Source organism: Drosophila eugracilis, unplaced genomic scaffold (assembly GCF_018153835.1).
Source record: "Drosophila eugracilis isolate 14026-0451.02 unplaced genomic scaffold, ASM1815383v1 contig_722, whole genome shotgun sequence".
NCBI lineage: Eukaryota > Metazoa > Arthropoda > Insecta > Diptera > Drosophilidae > Drosophila > Drosophila eugracilis.
The window spans coordinates 130,200-152,369 of NW_024573616.1; the positions used below are offsets into that span (position 1 = coordinate 130,200).

Below are 22,170 nucleotides of genomic sequence, written 5' to 3' on the forward strand. Positions count from 1 at the left end.
GGGCCCGCGCCATACATGGGTTACAATATTTTTCAATTAGAAATTATTCTGTTGAAAGTAATTCGATTATTTTCACTCGGCAGGCGACACGACTGCCGACTGCGGACTGCCTTTGGCCGGTAGCTGTTGTCAGCATCCGTTGGGCGCAGGACTCAGGACCGAGGACTCACAGCACAGGACCTCCCCACAGAAGCGGGCAAGCGAAAAGGAAAAATATGCAGGCAAAAATGTTTGCAAACAATTTTCGATTGGCGCCGCCGGCAAAGGTAAGGGAAATATATATATTTTTCTGTTGAGTTTTCAATTTCTTTTCATTTCCCCGCTCTCTCAAAATGAATTATTTTCCCCGAAAATGGAAAATCTGCTGCTGACAAAGTTAACAGTTGCCGGATAATAATGATTTCTGCCGTCGTTTAAAAAATATACTTAAACTTGTTAAAGAGTGAGTTATGAACACTTAATCAGGCATTCCCTTCCAGGATCATACAAGGGAATCCCTCCTTGAAGTGCCTTCAATCGTAATCGCTGAACGTTGATCGCTGATCGTTCATTCGATACAAATGTCTCTGGCACTTCATAAAACAAATTTATGAACTCGGCGCTCTCGATCATTGATCTCGACATCTTCATCTTCATCTTCATCTTCATCAGGTGATCCGGATTCAGCATGAATGTGTCCCAGAAGGAAAACACTTGAAGAAAAAAAGCTAAGCTAGTTGAGAAAACTCCTCAAAATAAAACCCTTTTTGAGGCTTTTTCTTTTATTAATATTAGAAATGCAAATCATGTTAATTTTATTTCGAAATAGAAGTCTCTTAAAAGCAGGTTGTTAACTTGGAACATCTTTTCTACATATTCAAATTAATGTTATCAAAAAAATGTTATTCTTTAACAAGTCTCATATTATCTCTTAAGAAAAATCTTTAATATATATTAGATGTCTGAAATCTTTAGCAAATTATTAACCTAAAACCCTTTTCCTTCCATTACAGACTTATTTCTTCCGAGTGCACGTCTTGTTATAACTCAATTGTTTGATCCAAATTCCATGCAATTGCTCCCCTGGTTACCCATTGTATCCGCTCCTTACGTTCCCTGCCACATTCGTTGGCCAAGAGCTCCTTCGCCAACTGCCAAAGTCGGACTCTGGGCTAATGAATTTAATGCAACATTCAGCCGCCTCTGGTAGCTGTGTTTCTGTTTCTGTTTCTGTTACTTGGTTTTTGCCGACTTTTCTTAGCCATTTGTGTCTGACGTTTTTGCGCACGAGTTATGCGTATTTATGATATACGGAGTACGTTTTTCTGGGTCCACGTCTGAGAAGTCGAAGGCCTGAGGTCTGGGATCTGGGATCTGCGCATGCACAAGATGCCAACGACTATGTTGGTTAACCTGTTGCGTTGTTGTCGGTCTTTTTTGCGCCTCATTGTTAGCCGAGCCTGCCGTTGGGGACCGGTTTGTGACATTTTCTTGTAAGCCACGCACCTACAAGTCAAATTTATCTCGCTCACTGCGGAATGAAGTTGTTACAGTTTTTCCCTCCGATCTGATTCGGCTTGAGTTGATTTTTGATTTTTGATTGTCACACAATTGTGACATGAAATGACGCAATGCCCGAGTTATGCCTCCCCTCACCAATATACCATTTATGTCCCGATCTGAGATAATCAAGATTGGGTCTGGCCCGAAGGCTTATCGGATATTCTGCAAGACAAGTTCAGTCGCTGGGTTTTACAGGAATCTGTATGTATCTTTGTATCTAAATATCTTAAACATTTCATATTAAGTAGCCAACTCTGACTCATCAAACAATTTCCCATTCATAACTTGGAAGTTACCCTGAATCCTTCCTCCTTCCCTCCTAATTTGTATGAATTGCAATCCTCAAAATTGACCCCTGGCCCTCGGCCATGACCAACATGGTAATCCAATTTGGCCTGCAACTTCCTGGAACCTCGCTCTGTCCGCTCCCATTTCGAGTTCAAATCGATTCATTAAAATTGTGGCAAGGGATCGATTTTGGGCCGTGGCCAAGAGACACTCAAGACAGAAAAAAAGAGAATAAAAGAGCTGACCAGACACAAACGCCAACCCATAATCAAATCGCTGGCACATACACACAGAGTGGGTCCGAGAAGTTCGCAGCTTGTGGTAATTTTGTGGGCGTTTTTACTTAGATTAGGTCAGGGGACGTGCTTTGAATAGAGGCCCCAAACTCGGTTCTAAGACATCTAAGCCGTATCAGAATCAGAATCAGAATCTGAATCAGAATCGATGTTGTTGTCCTTCCTGTGTGCGTGCGAATCAGTTAAGCTCGTTTTATGGCCAAAAAGGGGGCAGAAGGGGCTTGGGAAGGGGCTCCAGTCGGACACATGGCCATCTCCTGTTGGCCCAATATATGCATGCGGCGCACATAAATCACTGTCAACCATAATCATTTAAAATCAATCAAAATGCGAACGCTTTGACTGCAGAATTGCCGGGAATTGGTCGAACGTGGCCAAGTCCCAGCCAGCTCGAGGTTTCAGCCAGAGTCCAGCTCCGGCTCTGGCCAACATCTCTCCTCTCATCGGACAACACACATGTGCATTAGCACCCCTGGCCCCACCATTAGCCTCCTGGTAACCCCCTCTTTGGCTCCTCCTGAAACCCCCTTTTAACCTCCTATCAAACGTCTATGATCTCGTGCAGTTGGTCAGTTCTGGCTGTCTGGTCTTCTGGTCGAGGGTTGCCTGAAGTTGAAGCGATTAGTGGCACAATCTCTCTCTCTGTCTCTCTCCATCTAGCTCCCTCTATCCCTCTCTCTCTATACCTATCCTTATCGCTCACCCACTCTTGGCAATCTTTTTCCTTTGCCCGCCCGTCAATTTTGTGCAGTTTTTACGCGTGTGTCTCAACCTGTCCGAAACGGCCTCAGCTTTTGTGAACGGCGAATGTTAGAAAATCACACACACACTCCGAGGCATTAGCATATCGAAGGCCCCCCGATAAGCCCCTCTCTGTAAGCTCCTCTCTCCAAACTGTATTCAGCCGGGGGTCCTGCTCACCCCTTTCCTGATGCCTGATGTGGCTGGTTGTTTACTGGTGTCTGGAACTGACTTTGGCCCAAACTGTGCGTCATGCATCCATCTAATGACAGGACGGCACAGTGGGGTCTAAAGGTATATATAGAAGTTAAAATTCTTTTAGAAATCCCACATATCATGAAATCACTGTGGCACAACCCTCATCTGATTTCAGTATCTAACAATACAAATCCTTTGCAATATAATTTTCAACCATAATTTTGCAATATTGACAATAGTTTTCCACCGTTCTTTGGCTTAAAATTTGCCCTCTCTTGACAGCACCAACAGCTCTCAGACTTCAAAACTCTGATGCAGTGGCGTTGCAGTCATAGACCGATCAATTTTGGGTGGGCTGCACGAAATCGCCTTATCGAGTCGATGACGCCAATCGAAGCTTAGCCAATCGCAAAATTCTTGCGATAGCAACAACGAGGCGTAAATTGCACTACAAATTATCGATAGATGGGCGATAGGCCTGAGGCAAATTAGCGGGCTAGTAAAACGCGGCGGAACGCTTATGTAAGTGCTTATCGATCCCATCTGGAGGTGTTCGCTGAGGTCGTATCTTTCCGTTTTTTTCCCCCAAGCAGATGCCAGTCAATGTTCAATGCCTTGGCACCTGTCAGTTGGAGTGTGTGAGTGGCCGAGTATCTGTGTGTCTTTCTGCCAGTGTGGGTGTGTATATATATATACATATATATTCAAAGATACATATAGCATATCGTGTGAACTGCTGCATATGTTAATGTTCCCCTGGCTGGTCGCCATCTTCCACTATTTGGTTCGCCCCTCTTTAATTTGTTTTTGTTTTTCTTGCCGGTTTCTTTGACCGAAAAGTTTTGGCCACAGTCTTAGAAAATTACAGTGGAGACTACACACAAGTTCCTATTTAATACTCCATTTTATTTTTTTGGTTTTTTGAATAATTTAACTCTAAGAAATTCTTCGAGTTTACCTTCTCGCCTTTACCTTTGTGGCTTTGCCTTTGGTTTCCCTGGCCGTGGTTTCATTTCCAGCTCCGGCGGCTTTCATAATAATAATGGCGATAAATCATAAAAATTGCACCTTTCATTCAACTCGTAGCTGGAGTCGGGGCTTTTCGGCCCTTTTCGGCCCTTTTTGGGCTCCCAGACTGAGTCTTTTCCCTCTTCCTGTCTGAGAGTCTAATGATAACTTGCCGCTAAATGTACAGGCGGCTAAGAAGGTTCATAGTCAAATTTAAAATGGTTTAAAAATAAGAACTATTAGCAGTAAAGCTATGCTAAATGAATGAGGAATTAGGAAGTACACTGTTAAATAAAGCAAAATATGTTTTAAATACAAAGAAAATGTTAAGTTTGAGTTGCAAGAAGTTGATAGAAGAAGATACAAGACCTAACCTATAACCTATCCTATACTCGTATGTTAATAAGATTGTTACCCACTTTTTATGATTTGTTAAATGCTATTTATAGATCTAGAGAAATCCATCCATCCATTTCTATAGGGAATCCAATTCAAAAGGCGACTTATTTTTAGACCTCTTCTTATCATGGCGCCTAAAGCGTGTCGGGAACTATTCCTTTTCGGGATGGCCCACAACTTTTGGGTGTTCGAAACGAAGCCGCTGGGCCAAAATTTTGGTTAACGTGTGTTCCGTGTTGTTGGTGTTCTTTCTGGCTTTTGAGTTTTGCGTGTTTTGAATAAATTTTATGCGTTTGCAGTTGACATGACATGTGCGTGCAAACATTTTTCATTCGCCCATTTTGTATGCCACGCTAGTACGTATTTCAAAATATATTCGTAATTAAATACAAAACAAAGCCGAGAGAGTCGAGAAATATTATGCTCCAAATTGGGTTTTATTGTGGCTCATATGTTGGCACACCGAAGGATAACGATCTGACGGCGGGCTCATTGCTCTAATTACAGGACTCGCGGCTCGTTCATAATCCCAGATACTGCCTGGATTCCTGTTTAGCATTGCGTGCCGGAATGTCCTTTTTATGTGTATGTATTCCTAATTGAGCGGCAATTAAGATTGTAGTGGGCGATGAGTAAGTTTAAATGCTGATTCTAAGCGGGATTAACACAAAGACTAAAAGTTAATACAATGTACTAGAGATGAGGAAGATCGTTGCATATAATCATTCCCTTTAAAATGTATTTCTCAGCCAATTTAAATAAAGTCTTCATAAATAATCGCCACCCGCTATTATTTGTCAGAATTCGCTTTCAGCCAATATACTAGAGCCGCTTCAGATTTATTATCCCGAAAACAAAGTGCCAAATCAGCCATCAACGCTGGCTGCCAAATGGATTTTCTCGGCCATGACAAGAATTTGTTTAAACAAAAACAGCCAGCAGGGAATTAGGCACTAGAAATCGTGTTTGTGTTTTAATTATGACAGAGCGGGTAAGTTGACAGTTTTAGCGTTTGGCAAGTGTCAGACTCGGGAAAGAAACTGATGTCTGTTGTTTAGAGGAAATATTTATATATGAGAAATAAACGAAATATTTTAAGTGTTTTGCAACATGTTTACGAGACAGCCGGATCGGGATACGTATTTATAAAGATTTCTCGAAAAGCTTCCCCCGAAAATAAACACAGACATTTTGAAAGGGACCGGGATTGATTTATGGCCCCAAATTGAGGAGATTCCTCCCCTCCGACGCGGCCTGGAATTATTGGAAAGGTATCAAAGTTTGGGGTCCAAGAGCCTGCCAGTTGATTTCCATTCATGGACAGCTGCAGGAAACACATGGAACTAATTTTTAATAATTATTAAAATTGCCTCAAACGCCCGCTTAACCCTCCACTGCCCCCGCTAGCTGTGCACAGAACCTTGAAATATTTATCTTGCTCTCCTTTCTTTTTCTACACAAATATTTTATGAATTCATTAAACTTTTTTTGTTTTTTGTATTCCCTTCACGTTTTTCTGTGACCTTACCTCCCCCTAGAAAATATGAAAAACCACCTGAGTTTTCCCTCAACTGTATTATTGTTTTCCGCGCTAATTAGTTGAAGTTTTCATTGTAGCTAATTAATTGTGTGACACGCTTATCTGGACTCTGAAATAAAAAGCCTGGCTCTCGGCGGAAGTGGCTTGGGATGGGGCAACCTTTTCGCTTCCGACTCTTGAACTGGCCACACCTCCGACCAGCCATCCACTTGGCCATAACAATTAAAATCCAATAAGCAGCCAATCCATGTAATTCACTTAACCAAGCTCGGAGCGCAGTTCTAAGGCCATAAAATCCGCTTTACTGCCGCCCAAGAACCTTTCGTGGAGTGCAGGGGGAGGAGGAGGGGGAGCAGGGGCCGGGCCACACATTTTATGGGCTACTGCCAGCTGCGGTCTTTGCGGCAAATGGCGAAATGATTGCTTTTTATGACCTCATAAAATTAGATACAAATCGCTTTGTCGACGTTTATCTTTTGCTCTCTATCTCCATCTCTTTCTGCCTCCTGGTTCTTCTGATTTCCCCCCTCTTCTTCCCCTTTCTTTGCCACACTTCTCTGGATAAAATGTGTGCCAAATGTTTGCTGGGTTTTCGTTTGGCCAACTGGTTAAGTAAATCATTTAACGCTTTTCCACTTTTTATGTCGATGTGAGAGGCAATTATCAAGTGCTCACTGTGGTTAGTTTTACGACCTTGACGGCTTTTCAATTTCTAAGGGATTTTTCTTTTCATTCGATTAACGATTGGGGTTTTATGACCTTATGCTTACTGGGGGTTGTGGTGATTTGAGATGATTTTAAGGATAATCTGTGGAGTTGTTACCAAAGCCTTGTAATGGAGTCATAAAAATGCAATATTTTGGTTATTGAGGATGAAAGGATGTAAGAAAAATAAATGAGAATGTGTGAATATGTCATATGTTAACCAATCATTATTATAGATAATCAAAAGCGGAAATATTTTTTGCAGATTTTGGTAAGTAGGTAAGTCAAGTAGAAGTCTTTCTACATTCTTTTATAAGGCATTTTTTTTATATATTTAAAAAGCATTACACATATGTAAAATAACGTAATTAAATGATTTTCCTAAATATATTGTTTTAAAAAGATTTTATATAAGCAGGAAAATCCAGTTTGTTACTGAAAATTAAATTATAATTTGAATCTTCTATTGCCCATTTTTGCATACTTCCCTGAGCATTCCCTTCTTACAAAAGGTCTTTATTTCAGCAGAACTTTAATTGAATTCATTACACTTAAAAAAATATCTGCATTATTAAAATGGGAAAGCCAAAAGGGAACAAACAAAAAAAAAAAGGGAAAAGAGACCGACAGCATGAGAGGGGGGACTCAAAAATAATAATAAACCGCCGCTTGAATTCGATGCAGACACGGGCGGATATTTTTTGACGTTGCCCAAGGAGAAGACATGCTGTGTGATCCCCCCTCGCTGCTACCCCTGCCACTGCCCCAACCAACCCCCGCAGTCGAGGGGCGTAAATGGTTTCGAGGCCGAAATCAACTGAAAAGGGCAGCCAGCAAAAAACGAAAGAAGGAAACCCGAAATTCTCTGACGCAGCTGGAGGGCAGAAGCAGAGAAGCAGTAACAGGAACAGGAAAAGGATGAGCATGAGGATGAGGCTGCCGGCGAGCACGAGGACGAGGACGGGCACCAGCGACACATCCTTTGTGCCAAAAGGTAGCCGCAAAACAACGGCAACAACAACAATGGTGGTTGCAATTTCCAAATGAAAACTTTTTCACTTTTTTTTTGCATACCAAAAATATGGAATAAATTGAAGAAAAATAATCCAACTCATCGCGAATTCTTGGCCAATCCGTAAGGGATTTTCGCACATTTTTCCACGGTTTTTGGTTAAAGGTGTCACAACTTTAATTTCCGCCATGGCTTCGAGGACGACAACTCTTGCCACCAGGAGAGAGATCGCACGACGACGGCAACAACAAATAAAAAACCCTTGCGACATGTTCACTTTGTATGTAAATCATCCGAGAGAGCAACAAGAACAGGATGCTGGGCGAAAGGGATGCTAACGGGGGGCAGGATGAGGAGGGGGGTGGCTTCCAGGATGCGCCGTAGGTGGCCAGCGGTATGCAGCGACCGCAGAGGGCGCCGTAAAAGCTTTTTGTGTCAACGCCATCAACGCTGAAATCAATTCAACCGCCGTCGCCAGAGGACCGAATCCACAAAAACCCTTGCTAGAAGGCACTACAAAAATTAAATAAAACTTTAAAAATTTCAATTTAATAATAAATATATATAGTTTGTTAGATCCATGAATATATTTTATAATTTGTGGTTGTTTTCGGTGTGAAAAAGAAAGCTAAAAAACCAAACAACTTAAAGAATTTTAAAAAATCATTTATCAAATTTCTAAAAATTTGTAAATTATTTTAAGGAAGAATATTGATCGGTCTAAAGTACTTTTATTTTCAATCTTTTCTGAACTCAAAGAGATACTTTTCTTTCTCACAGTGCAGCCATACCCACTGGACCATCGTCTGCTTCTGGCATTGTTGATGATGCCAAGCTGAGGTCCTGTGGACACCAACGACAACGACAACGAGCAACGGAGGACACTGTTGTGCATCTTCTCCCACCAGCCGAAGTGAACTTTCACCTACGCGTTTGACTGCACAGCAGGGGGCACCGAGCGAAAGAGATGGAGCCAAGGGCAGAGACAAAGACAGAGGCAGAGACGGACGAAAGGAAAGAGATGCCATCAGCAAGTGTCAATAGCAAAAGCGTCGGGGGAATTATGAAATATTTTATTAAAACCGAAAGGCAAATGAAAGAGGAGGATGGGAAATTGTCTGGAGAGCTCGAAGGACCGCCTAGCAAGGGTGGAAATTTTTGGTGGTAATTGTTTCTAAATGAAAGCACAAATGAAAGATGGAAAGTGGGAAGATGCTTAAATTGAAGTTATTTAATATATAAAATGGTTTCTCTTTTTAAATCAGCAATTTCCTTCTAGCTAAACTAAGTTAATGTTCTATGTGGCAACATCCTTCCCTTGGTAAGGATTTTCAAACTCGAAAGATTTGTTGTAAGTACTCCCTAAACATTACTTTAAAAGAACGAATATTTAAAGTCGCAATTTCCATTTATCAAATGAGTTTTCCTTGTCAGCAAACACAGCCATAAGCCCCGACAAATCAATAGCCATCACCAAATTAATGCCCATCCACCGAGAATCATTCAAATTGCAAACAAAATGACCAGCAAATCCCGAACTGGAAAATGTCAACGCCAATTCCAAAATGCAAAACAAACTGTCAGAGGGAAAGGATAGGGAAGAAGGACATTCAGGGGGGAGCATATAATTTATTGCTGCCATTTTCAATTATTTAATCAATAATATTAATTTTCGTATCATATTTTGTCACGGCCAATAAATGGGAAATTTGTAAAACAGAAGCCACAGGACGGACAACGACATTTCACTCATGCAACGCACACACACACACACAGGCAAGGAGAACTGCATTCATGTTCACACATTCGCACATGGAAAACCAATTGTCCTGGAACAACAGCACCCCCTCCCCATCACCCCCCACACGTTGCACATTTCATTTGCATTTTGTGCAGCGGCTGCAATTTCATTTGTCATTCCTGTCCCCCCAAACCCCTGGAAATTCCTGGGTAACCCCCAGTGAAATTAGCCACTTAAATACGCCGCCCACTCCCATTTTTCATTAGCAACAATTACTCAGAGCCCGAATGGATGGTTTGGTTGGCAATCCGCTGGACTTTTCCATCGCATCGCAAATTAAATTCAGGACGAAACTTTCACTTTAATGTTGAATGCTGAATGCCGAATGGGAAGTGTAAATGCATCCTGGCTGTATGCATTTTTCCGCTCGCTACTCGTTTTTAATCAAATTGTCAATCGCTGTCGCTCGTTGTCCTCGCCCGACTTGTAGTCCGAGTGTCCTTTGAGCCTCGAAGCGTCGATGGGGGCTCTCTGGCCCCTTATTTATGGCCAATAAACTTCAAACGTTGCATTGGAATTTTTTCATTTTCATTGCCTGCCAAGACCCACCCACCACCCCCCTTGAGTTGGGTTTGTGTTGTCTTTTCCGCCTCGAGGACAGTGTGAATTTAATTTTGTGTAAATTGCAGCAGCAGAATGAAACTGACAAAATACTTCGCAGGACTTTCAGGGCATTGGCAGGGGATGGCTGGCCAGAAGGAATTTAATCTAATTCGAGAGAAGGGAAATTACTCGAATTTACATACAGATTAGGTTTGAAATTTCTGATGAGAGTGGCTTTAATGAAAATGGAAATGGAAATGAAGGAAATGCGGGGTGTCTTCAAATCATAGTTTATATATTCTCTTTATTATTATTTTTTCTAAAATTTCCAAAAACTGAAAATATTTAAAAATATTTCCTGGCATCTGCAAGCCAAATGAAAATAAAGCCAGAAAAAATATAAATTACAAATTTCCGGACACGTTTATGCCCAAAAATTATAAACAACTTAGGAGGTCGTAAAAATTATCATTAACTTAATGACCATGGCAGTAATGAGGACACAGCCATTGACCTTGCTACAGTTAGCTGACCACACGCCTGCTTCCCACACCACTCGATCTCAGGCGAAGGAGGATTAGGGATCGGTGGTCATAAAACCCATGAACAACTTGCCCTTTCCGCTGACCTTCGCGTGGTGCCCTCTGCCCTGAATTGCATAAGATTACGCTGGGCCCGAAACTAAGGACCAAAGTCAGGCAAACTGCAGGCGTGTCCTTGCCATTTGTCCTTGCTCTGTGAGGCACCGCTGTGAAACTGTAACTGCAGCGAAGCGATTGCATAAGTTCCATTCTCTCGGCCAGTCAATGTTTTGCCTATTGATATTTTGCGAATATCCCTAAAGGACAATGCCAACTTTCTCTTTTTTTGTCCGGTCTCTAATCCGAGCTGGCCTTTTGTCCCGAACACTTTCGCCTCCAAAGGAGTTGATCCTTTGTGCCGGCGAACAAACAGGTTGCCTGTCGTTCAAAATAGGGATAGGAAGAAAGGAAGCGAGCGAGCAGGAGAAAGGCTGAGCTGCACTTGGGAAAATAAAGTACAACGTTTGGGAAATTTGAAATATTTGTCATTTGCTTACATCAAAGTAAAGGTTGTGATAGTAAAGCTAAGTTAAGCGAGTGGAAAACCCTTTCTGACTCTCAGAAATACCTTTCATCAGGATTTAAGGAATCTAATTTTCTTTTTCTAACATTCACGACATTTCTTCGAGTGCACAAATTGAGACAGATCTCAGTGTGGCTCAGTCAGCGGTCCAACGAAGATGGATTGTGTGTGAAAATCCTTTCAAATGATTTGTTTACCAACAGAGCCGCGGCTGCCTCAGCCAGTGAACCTACTCTGGAAAATCTTCCTCGGCCACTTTTCCTTCTTATTCCGGCACTGGCACTTGCACGTTCAATTTTCCACATCCACAACTCCTGCCGACTGCCTGCTGCCTGCTGCTGCCTGCTGGTGTGCCTGAGCGTTCTTATCCAGCTCTGGCAGCTGTTGCATTTTCCACGCATTTATCAGTCGATGCCATGTCCATGTCCTCCGCATCCACATCCACATCCACATCCTCATCAGCTCTCTCTGGGGCCGTGGACAACACATATTTCAATGTTCGTGACTCGATTTTTCCGCTTACGTTTTCATTTCGACCCGTCTTCGCTCTAGCTCCCCACTCTTTCGCTCTCCCCTCTAACTTGAGCGTTTTTATATTGTGCGATTTAATTTTTATTATATGCGCCTTGGTCAATCGCACACCTCTCCCCACCTCGCCTTCCCCCATCACCTTCGCCTTGGTTTATCGACAAACACTTTAGCAACGAAGCCATCATGGAATGGCAGTCTTAGATGGCCTTCCAGGGGCGTGCCAAAAGGGGGTTGGATGGAAAACGAATGCGTAGTTAAGCAGAAGGAAGTTTAGTTTGATTTTTCTTTCACCTTTTCTAGAAGTTGAAGAGTTTTTTCGGTTGATAAATAAAAGGTTAAATTTCAAACTTTTACCATTAATTGCCAGAACAATTAGTACGAAACCCCCTCTAAGCACGCCCCTGTTCCCATCTGGTGGCATTTAGATTGCCTCGTGTGTGTGTGTTTTTCTCCTTTATTTTCTCATTTTGGCAAGCTTTCGTCCGGGAAGTGAAAACATGTTTGTGCCAGGTCTGGATGTGAGCCTTCAACCCGATTCGGCGGCTATCCGTTAGGTTTCCCCCAACCTGGCATATTGCCGGGAGTTCTCCTGCAGATCGGACTGGTTTCTGGTGGACTCCTTGACCAAGAGGCTCAGTCACCATTTGTGGTGCTTGACCAAGCGAACTGTTTTAACGATGTTCACCTGCCTGTCGCGGCTTATTAAAGCCAAAAAGAACAACAAGAAATACACCCATAGTCCCGACCTAATCGCACTTGTCACTTGTGTCCACGTTTTGTCCGCCACGCCCCCTCCCAGGCCCCTTAAGTGGTCATAGCTCATAAATGCCGGCCGGGGCAATCTTCAATTCATTTACATTTTTATTCACGCAGATTAGGAGTATCGGTTAGTGTCATCTGCTTTTTGGCCCAGCAGCGTCTTTGTACGCTAAGAGCTGCCAATAAGGCAGGGGCATGCCAACAGGGGGCTTCGAGGGGGATCAGGGGCGGCATCACCTCCGACGGGCTCGCACGTTCGCCAAACTGTTGCAATGTCGCAAATTTTTATCGCACGTCTACAAGAAATTCAACGCGTGCACATTCCGCATTCAAGATGCTCACACAGCATCCAGAAAAAAGCTCGAAACAGTGGGGCTGATTAGGGAATTATGGCACAAAAATGTTAAGTAAAGAAGGAGATTAAAGTAGAAATGTTGTCTAAGGAAATCTAGCCTTAAATTGTATTCCAAAAACTAAATGTATCTCCCAACTAACTTGCTTTTGGAACTCCTTTTAAACGCCTGCATCTTTCAGATACTTTTGAACCCAAAACTGCAGCTGCCTGGCCCACGGTAAGCCCATCTCTTCAGCACGATGGTCCTCCAGCACTTTGGCAGCCTGGCTGCTCGCACTCGGCTACATCTGTCTGTCTATTTGCTGGTCCTGGTATTGGCCGAGAATCGAGAATCGAGTCTTTTGGCCAGACTGAGTTGGCAGGCTGCCTGCCTGGGAGATGATGGTCTGGATGCTGGCTGTTGGCTGTTGGATGCTGGCCTCGAGAAGGAATCGACATGGCTACAATTGACTAGCGCTTGTTTGATTGCATTCGAGCAGCAGTCGAAGAAGTCGAGGAAATCGCACCTTGGTCCGGGTCTTAGTACCATCTGTGTCTGGCAGTGCCAATGCCAATGCCAAAGCCAATACCATTGCCATTGCCATTGCCATTGCCTTGGCCATTGGCAGTGCGATTGCGATTGCCTGGAAGACGTCGGTCTGTCGGTCTGTGTCTCTGCCATTTCGCAGAAATAAAGATGTTAAACGTTTTGCTGATTCGTGTTTTATGAACTCAATTTCAATTTATAATCTCTGTTGCCACTCACTGGCTCTTTCTGCAACCAGTTTTTCGGGGCGTTTTAGCCATTGTGTTATCGCCTAGGACTACACTTGGCCAATTGGCCAAGCCCTCCTCTCTCTCTACCCCAAAAACAGCCCCCCACATTATTCTGTATCCTGTCACTCTATCTTTGGGTTACTTAGTTCGGTTCGGTTCGGTTTTCGGTTTTGGTTTTGGTTTTGGTTCTTTTGTCCGTTGCATTGTCAGGTCTGCAATTTTAATGTTGACAGAAATCAGATATAGCCAACTGCTGGAATGCTGCCTGCGCATTTAAGGTATTTGAAATGTATCCCATTCAGCTACCCATCCCAGACTCCCCCCTCTTCAAGTCCCCCCTTTGGCCTATATGTGGCTTACTTGGCGGAGGAGACAGAGATGGCATCGCCGGCTAGTCTGTCCCTGTCTTTTGGCGGGCTGGAAAGTGGTTGCGTGCTTACCTGCAATGACAAAGAGGCGAGCATAGGAAATTAGTTCAATTTGTTAGATGCATAACTGAGAGATCATATTGGGAGTGGGCGATAAGGAGTGGTTATGATGGATGGAGTGGTCTCTGGTGTCAAAGGAGGATTAAATTTTATGGTTGGACAAAGGGAGATCGGGAGATAACCGCTAGAAATATAGATTATATATATATAGCTAACAGTTGTTAGAATAAAGATTGAAACCAAAGTGAATATAAAGTAATATAATCTAAATCTATAAATGAGAAAGTCCACCATAACCAACTTGAGTTTCCTCCAATTAAACCTCAAAAATTCCCTCCCCAAATATGGAATTCCGAATGTGCCTTAACCAGAACCAAACACCCAGATATACTCCCCTTTCAAAATCGGGGAACCATCGAGAAGTCATATTTCACAGACGAAATCATTCCAATTAAGTGCAACATGTATTTTAGTGGCGCCACCGATGCCCTCGGGGGACCTTTGACATACATGGCTACCCAATGCCTCCTAGCCCCTGCCTTCCCCGGCTGCTTCTCGGGAAAACTGTGTGAAAGATGCTGCAGTTGCCAGGCAGTTGTGAAGATCTAATTTCCCCACAAGCTGCTTGTAATATCCTCTTTGGCTTGGGCCGCAAGGAAGTGCAAATACTCGCAAGGACATCATATTTACATGTGTGTGAGTGCGAGTGTGTGTGTGTGTGTGTGCGTCTTCTCCTTTGACACTTTGAAACAATTTCGTTATTTCATATTTGCTGACATCATCTAGTTGTAATGCAAAAAGCCAACTTCCCTCGTCAGAAAACGGGGATTTGAGTCCTTTGGGGTTGGGGGCGTGGCATCAGTTCGGGGGTGGTTTCCATCGCTAGTGCTTTCCCGCTCGCACTTAACTATTGACGCCGTTGACGTTGACAGTTACATTGATTTATGGTCCCGCTTGGACCTCTTTTTCGTTTTTCCTTATTTTTTTTTGGTCCTACGATAACTGAAATCTTATCCATCAGGCTGGTTTTCCCACTGCCCCTGCCCCAAAGTCCCCGCTGGCCAGGGCTTTTCCTCTAATGAATATCATTTGAGGACAATTAGTTAATTGAGTGGCTTATCCAGCCTTATCCTTTTTTTCCTTGTTTTCCCTTCTTTTTTCTAGGTGCGTATGTCTTATCAACGGGACTCCTGCCTCTCGTGTGTGTTAGCTTTTCTCGCTAACTGACCGATCCTGCGTTTTCCCTTTCCCCTCTTCCACTCCCAGGAGCATGGGGAAAATGGCCGTCGATTGCGGTAAATGCAGCACTTCCGATGCCAGCTGATGGCTGAAGGAAAAGCGCGGAAGGGGGAAAAAGGAGGCGAAAAAGTGTGTAATGAATTATTACCCTCCGATAAAAGTGCGCGTCGAGCTGTTGTTTTCTGTTGTTTTTTTTGCTGGCTGGTTTTCCACTCCCCGACTGATGCCGTTTGTCGAACGTGAAAAGCCAGCTTTGAAATGGCGTTAAAAAATATTAAAGTTGGTTAGGTAAAAGTAAAAAGGGATGCATTCCAGCTGACAAGCGATTTATATGAATTAGAAATTCAAAAGGTTCGACGGGAGAGTATTTAAATATTTGTATAATAAATAAATTTGTTATTTTCCTTGAAAGAGTTGAAGGAAGGATGTGTGATAGCGAAAGGATTAACTGATGAGTTATAAAGTGAAGTTATAAACCCGTTTTTGGAGCTCTTTCTTAAATGATTCTTCTCATAAAGAAAGTTTGCAAATGCCTTAATATAGAGTAAGTACATATAGTCAGAGACCTCCATCTCATCATAGTCCTCCTATTAACCATATTTAAATATCTACCTACGAGTATACGAGCTCAACCATAATCCTCCCCAGGGATCCCCAAAGTCCACCCATCTTCCGTTTCGGATCGTTTAACAAGCCCAGCTCCCAGCTCGAACTTACTCCTCTGCCTGCCATTTGCTAATCACTTGCAACATTCACCGCTCCAGGGTCTAGACAAACACTTCAATTAGAAAAGGCCGCTCCGGCCTCCCCCTCAGAATGGCGAGTGCCCCTCCTTGCCCCACGGCAAGAGCTCTGAGAGCTCACAAATGAATTCATTTTGTTTCGGATTCGATGAATCAGTTGGCAACATTTTTCGGTTATTTTTTTTTGCTATTGCCAATGCCTGGCCTCCACGAATCGGTGGGCGTGGCTGGAAAAAATACAAGAGAGGGCGGCAGACGATTTGCGGATGTTAAATAAAAATGTGAAATGAACAAAATACGAAACGCAGCCAAAGCATCAGAAACAAATGGACAAACGGTGCTGCACCTTTCTAGATGAAGCTGCACTTCGAGATGGTGTGCAGAGGGAGAAATATTTAGTTAGTTTTTGATTAATTTTCAGTTTTGATTAACTTTCTTTAATATACAAATTCTGAAAAATAAAACATTCAAGCAACTTTAACAATTATTTCTTCAAGTGTCCGAGGAGGGCAAGGGAAACCGGCTGAGCTAGCTGGCTGGGATTAAGTTGTGAATCGTGATCTCGGCGAGCAGCGCTGGGCAAGTGGATGGGACTGAGCTTCGGCCGCAGACTTCCAGCTGCAGTTGCAGATGAAGTTGGAGTGGGAGTTCGAGTCGAAGTCGAAGTCGAAGTCGAAGTCGGGCTTTGCGGGCTGCAACCAAAAGAGCCTTGGAGTCTGGGGCTTGCCCTGCCCGCGGTGATTAATCCACAGACCCCGCTCCACTCCTCATCCTTGAGCACTCCATGGAGGTGGAAGATTCTCAACTCTAGATACTTTCGGGGTTAAGAAGGCTGTGGACTGCGAGCAGCTGGCCCTGGCTTTGGCGATATTTAACCCGTGATTACAATGTTTGTAAATTTTTGCCTGCCTCGACTTGGCTGGCTCTTCTTCAAGATTTTTAGTTTATTTTAGTTTAGTTTCTTTTTAGCCTTCTTTTACTTTCAGCTTGCTGGCCAATTTGTTCGGGGGACTGGCGAGAGTCTGGCAAAATGAAGCTAAATTGCTGCAACATGCGGAGTGGTGCAGGGGCAGGACTTATGCTCCTGGTAGTTGAGCAATTTATTATGGCCGCAAATTGATTTTTATCTACGCTTAATCGATTGTTCCTAGGAGTGACTGGGAAATGTGCAGCGGGAAATTATTTATGTTAGTTCACACGTTGTTTTACACGTAATTTATTAACTCGCTTTTCTAGTGCAAGCTCTCTGAACTTGGGGGCCGTGTTGGGAAATCGGTTTTCCACCCCCGCCCCTTGCTTTTGGTGTGAAGGTGATTTACAATTTATTCTGCCACCCCTCCCCTCTCAAGCGACGACCATGCATGATGCGATAATTTGCGCCAGCCTGAAGTTGGCCAAAAAGATATTTATGACAGAGAAATGAGCGCCAATTGCAGCAATTACCAGCGCGTGTTTGGCCGTCGGCAATGGCAGGCCCAAACGAGTTTAGATTTAGTTAGATAGATTTAGTGCGGAGACAGGGATCTATTTGGTTGGTGTAGGGGTTTGGGGGCTAAGAGTGGTAGATGGAGTTGATTCGTTGAGAATTTGGGCCTTTGCCGTGGAGAAATTCCTTAGAAACGGGGCTTCTAGGAAGCATTTAAAGTCTCTTGATCAAGTGCAGAGGGAAGTAACTTATAAGAGGCGATAAAGTAGTATAGCTTAGACCGTTTTTCAACCGTATTTCAACCTTTTTAGGTGATTTTAATTACTTGTTAAGCTCAACCTCTGTTGAAGAAACTCCTTACCAACGGGACTTCTAGGTGGCCTTTTGAGTCTCTTGATCAAGTGCAGAAAGATGTAACTTATAGCAGGAGATTAAGTTTAAATAATACACATTACTTAGTATAGCTTAGACCACTTTTTAAACATATTTCAACCTTTTTATAAGCATTTTAATCCCTTGTTAAGCTCAACCTCTCCTTTCATTGATTCCCACAAAAGTTCTTTTTTCGAATTAAAAATTGTTATTGAAAATGTTGCTCCTGACAAGTTCAGACTCGGCCAACAAATCGATACATTTTCAATATCCGCAATTGTAACATGTAAATTCGCCGAGGGGGGTTATGTAAGTTTGGGTCTGGGTTTGGGGAGAGGGAGAGATGAGAGATGGGAGAACCGCAGAAAAGCCAGACCGCATCGTTGTGTTTTATATATTAATTTGCGAACAATCGAAAATCGACATGTGACACGCGTTCACTTGCATTTCCCCCGCCCTACAACCCCTCTTGCCCACCGCCACCGCCACTGTCTCATTTTTTCTTTTTAAATTTATGCGTTACGAATTGCATTTGCAGTTTTTTGTCCCCCTCATTGTTGTTTTGCGGCTGCTCTTGTTGTTGTAAATGCAACATCGATGAATGCGAAATGAGGCAGGCTGGAGGGATATATCCGATCGGGCGAGCGAGGGAGGGAGAGGGAAGAGAGGGATCTTCCCTTTCCCTCCGTTTGCCACAAATAATAATAATAATAATCGAGGCAATGAGGGACCCCGAGAATCGTTCCTGTAAATGTACGGACATATATACTCGTATTCCGATATACATCCATGTAACCGACCTGCATCTGTCTTTATGTCCGTCTCTGCCTCTGTCTCGTTTCCCCTCCCTCTCTACCATCCGCTCTCTGCCCGGGACATATCAAAAACAATTCCAGCTCATCAGCATCATCGTTGTCAGCCCCTTTTCCCCTATATATATATCCATATATACGTTTTTTTGCCTCCCCGACATTCGCACACGCCATAAATCAATGTTCGATTTTCCCAACAACAGCGGTGGAGGGGAAATTCGCAAGGAAAGAGAGGGAAGACGGAAGAGCGAGACGGCGACAGGCAAGGACACAGGACATTATGTTCGCGCCATGTTTAAAATTCCTTTTTTCCCGGTCTGCAGTTTTGCTTCCTTTATTTTTTTGCTTTGCTTTTCGCTTGCCTGATTTTCAATTCTCGTTTTTCAGTTTTTCAGTTTTTCAGTTTTTTTGTTATTTTCCTTTCTGCCCTCAGCGCGTGTTGCATTTCATTTCATCTCATGCGTTACACACATTTCATTGTTGTTGCATTGCTCAATTCCATTTTCGATGTGGCAGCCGCGGTGGAAATGCATTACATTTCCCTTTTTTTCGGTGACATGCGGGGCGCCACGAACAACAACGGAAAAAGCGCCGGGATGAGGGGAGCGGAAAATGCGGAGGCCAGGTATTCCTATACGGCCAGGCCAAGGAATATTTGTGGTAAATTGAACAGATTTCAGCTGTGCAAGACGCTCAATGGGAAATAGTTCTGGAAATAGCTCAGCGAAAGCGGAAAAGTGAATGGAAAATGGGAAGGAAAAACAGAAAGAAAGTTTAGCCAAGCAAGTTTACATTTTGGTTTTTAAATGACAAGTTTTGGGTATGTTTTAGTTTAAGTTTTTAGCTTTGTAAATGGTAATATTACTTTAGAAAATCTGTAAAATTGTGTAAGGTTAACTTTGGTTAAATATTAAGAAACATAAGGTGGAATGCAGCGAATCATCCAACATGATCCCCATCCATATATATATTTCTTTTTATACCCAAGTTACTTATTTGAAAATTCCCATTTAAACACAAAATACTAATTCCCAAGGCCACTTCCTAAAAACAAAAACCAGAAACGTAAACAACTTTCCCCGGGCAGCTCATCAAAATAATGCACTTCGACCCCAAAGCAAAGCGAACTGCATGAAGCCGCAGAAATTATTTATACAAAGCATTTTCGACACTTGCCGAGCGGGAAAACTTTCGCCCCAGCAGATGTTTCGAAACTTTATAGAACTTTTAATAGACCCGAAATAAAAATAAACAAAAACAGAAAAAGAAACAGAAACTAAGGAAGGGAGATTACCTGCAGTGGATTGAGCGACACTTTCCGTCGAACAGAAACCTCCGGAAAATTGATGAGTTTTTGGGAGGAAATAGAGAAATATTTTCGGCTATTTGCGATACTTTTTCCGCTTCGCCGACTTGCGCCGTAGTTTTCGCTTTTCGAGGATAATCGTGGACAGTAGCTCAACGGGAGTTATGGGGCACATGTTCGCTCGATACGGCCGAAGGGGATTGTTGACGCGGAGGGGGGCGGGCAAGGACTCAGATCCATTGGCCGTGTCAGCCGCACATTTGGCCAAAATCAATCGAACACTCTGTTTATGCTAATTCTCGTACAGGGCATCAGTGAAAACCCATTTGCCGACGGAAAATCATACGGATGATACTGAGTTATTGCTTTAACGCTTTTCCTTGCCACGTTTTTCTCCGGGAAAATTATTGCGCTCGAATCTCTCTCGACTCGACGCTGCGAAATTGCCAACTAGAGATGCCTCCAGTTTCGTTGGCCGCCTTAGGAGCCAAAACACAAAAGTATTTTCCGTATTTTCCACATTTTCCGCATTTTCTGCTCTCCTCCAAAATGGCTTCTTCCTCTTATTTGGGAGCGTTTTGGCTGGCGCTCGAAAATGCTTAACAAAAGCCCCCCAACGAAGTGACAACAACAAGGGGGCGGGCCAGTAGGGGGGTCAAATCAAGGCGTAATAAATTATATTACTTAAGAGAACGGCCCACTGGGTCAAGAGAATGAGATAAAGAGCCGGCAGTAGCCTTCCACACACATAATAATAACGCAATTTGCAACTAGCCATAAACTTTGGGTAAATGACTTCATTGCTGTGGCAACTATAACTTTATGGCTCTTTGATAGCTCTGCATGGGTGTCCAATACCAGATTCTCTTAGAGATTCTCGACATGCGCATTCGGTGGGAGTCTCTCTCCCTCCGTCTCACTTTCTCTCTTAACACCCCCTACTGAAATGCCAACAGCCTCAGCCATTTCCCGGCTGTCGAAAAGTGGAGGGATCCGCCAAAAGCAAAAACAATCACGACCAGAAGAATAACAACCCGTACTATGGAAGCCAATGGGGTGTCGAGTGGGAAAACGTTTGAGTTATAGGGGAAATATTATAGGTTTGAGATTTTGGGATATAAGAAAGATCTTCTCATAGGAATCTTATGGAAAATATATAATTAAATAAACTATCTTGGAAAGTAAGATAAGTCCTAAAATGTAAGTATAAACGAAAGGAGAGACAAACTTTCCATTTCTTCAGCTCGTTAATCGTTCTCAGGGAACATTTCTAGTGCCTCCTAATCTCTATTAAGATGATAGAAGATATATCCATTAAATGAAAATAATTTCCCAGCAATCACTTCCTGTTGGCCATCTGAAGTGCTCTTAAAAAGCCATTTGATCCCATTGTCGCTTTCAGAGATTGTCATCGGCGTCGCCAGGGCCATCATCATCTGCACATCCATTCGGCCTGGGAGTGTGCTGCATGTAGAGGCAGCTAATAAAATTAAAATGCCATATTTCAGCCGTTGATAACAATAAGTGCGCTCAAGTTGCCCCTCAGATGGGAACTCTCCTTGGTTTCAGCTTCGCCACTGCGTCTGGCGGCGAGTAGGAAATTATTTTTTGGCACGAACGCACGAACGTGCGGCCTTGCCACAAAATATTGGAGTCCTCCAGAGGGGAGGGACACGGGGCATGCAGCGTCTGTTGATATGACAAAGCAGTTGAGCTAAGAAGAAAAATACCTGTGGAAAAACAAAGCCTGCAAGGAATTTTCGTTGATATTGATTTTGGTGTCAACGCCGACGGCGCAATTCTCTCAACCGAAAATTATGAAAATTGAAAATGTGGATTTCTGGAAGGGGCTCTCTCCTCTGCTCTGCTGAAGTTTTCCTAATTTCCCAGACAAGAGCGATAGGCATCTAGCTAGACAGCAGGAAATGATTTATGCGGATCTGATTTTTATTATTGATTATTAACAAAGTGCTGGGGGGACTGCACTGGAAATGTTAACAACTTTAAGGAAAATGTTTACAGGTGGGAAATAAATTTTGATGTAAATTAGGAAAGTTAAGTTGGTTTTAGATATTTTCTTCTCTTAGTAACCTGAGTAAAATCAGTTTAATTTTCACTTTTCTTACTAATCAATATCTTTTTTTCCTGTGCATTTTCCATATCTTTGGCAGGCTAATCTATTACTTTCCTATTTATTGTTTTAAATTGAAAATATGAGAACGTCTCCTCCCATACCCCATACTCCCCCTTCACTCTTGGCTTGTAA

The 22,170-nt window shown here is 43.0% G+C and overlaps 2 protein-coding genes across 2 annotated transcripts in view; both read right to left on the reverse strand.

Annotated features, from left to right (window-relative positions):
* The window catches only part of LOC108117568 (homeotic protein antennapedia), a 78,501-nt gene that overhangs the window by 44,727 nt on the left and 11,604 nt on the right, over window positions 1-22,170 (reverse strand). The gene's annotated exons all lie outside the window — the stretch shown is intronic.
* Window positions 19,929-20,079, reverse strand: LOC121530405. Its single transcript, XM_041819437.1, has one exon. The coding sequence runs from the start codon at window positions 20,077-20,079 to the stop codon at window positions 19,981-19,983; it is 99 nt and encodes a 32-aa protein (XP_041675371.1). The 3' UTR covers window positions 19,929-19,980.

Bases quoted from the DNA above. Each gene is read 5' to 3' on its own strand.
- LOC121530405 (XM_041819437.1), bottom strand. From the start codon at position 20,079: ATGTGCCCCATAACTCCCGTTGAGCTACTGTCCACGATTATCCTCGAA.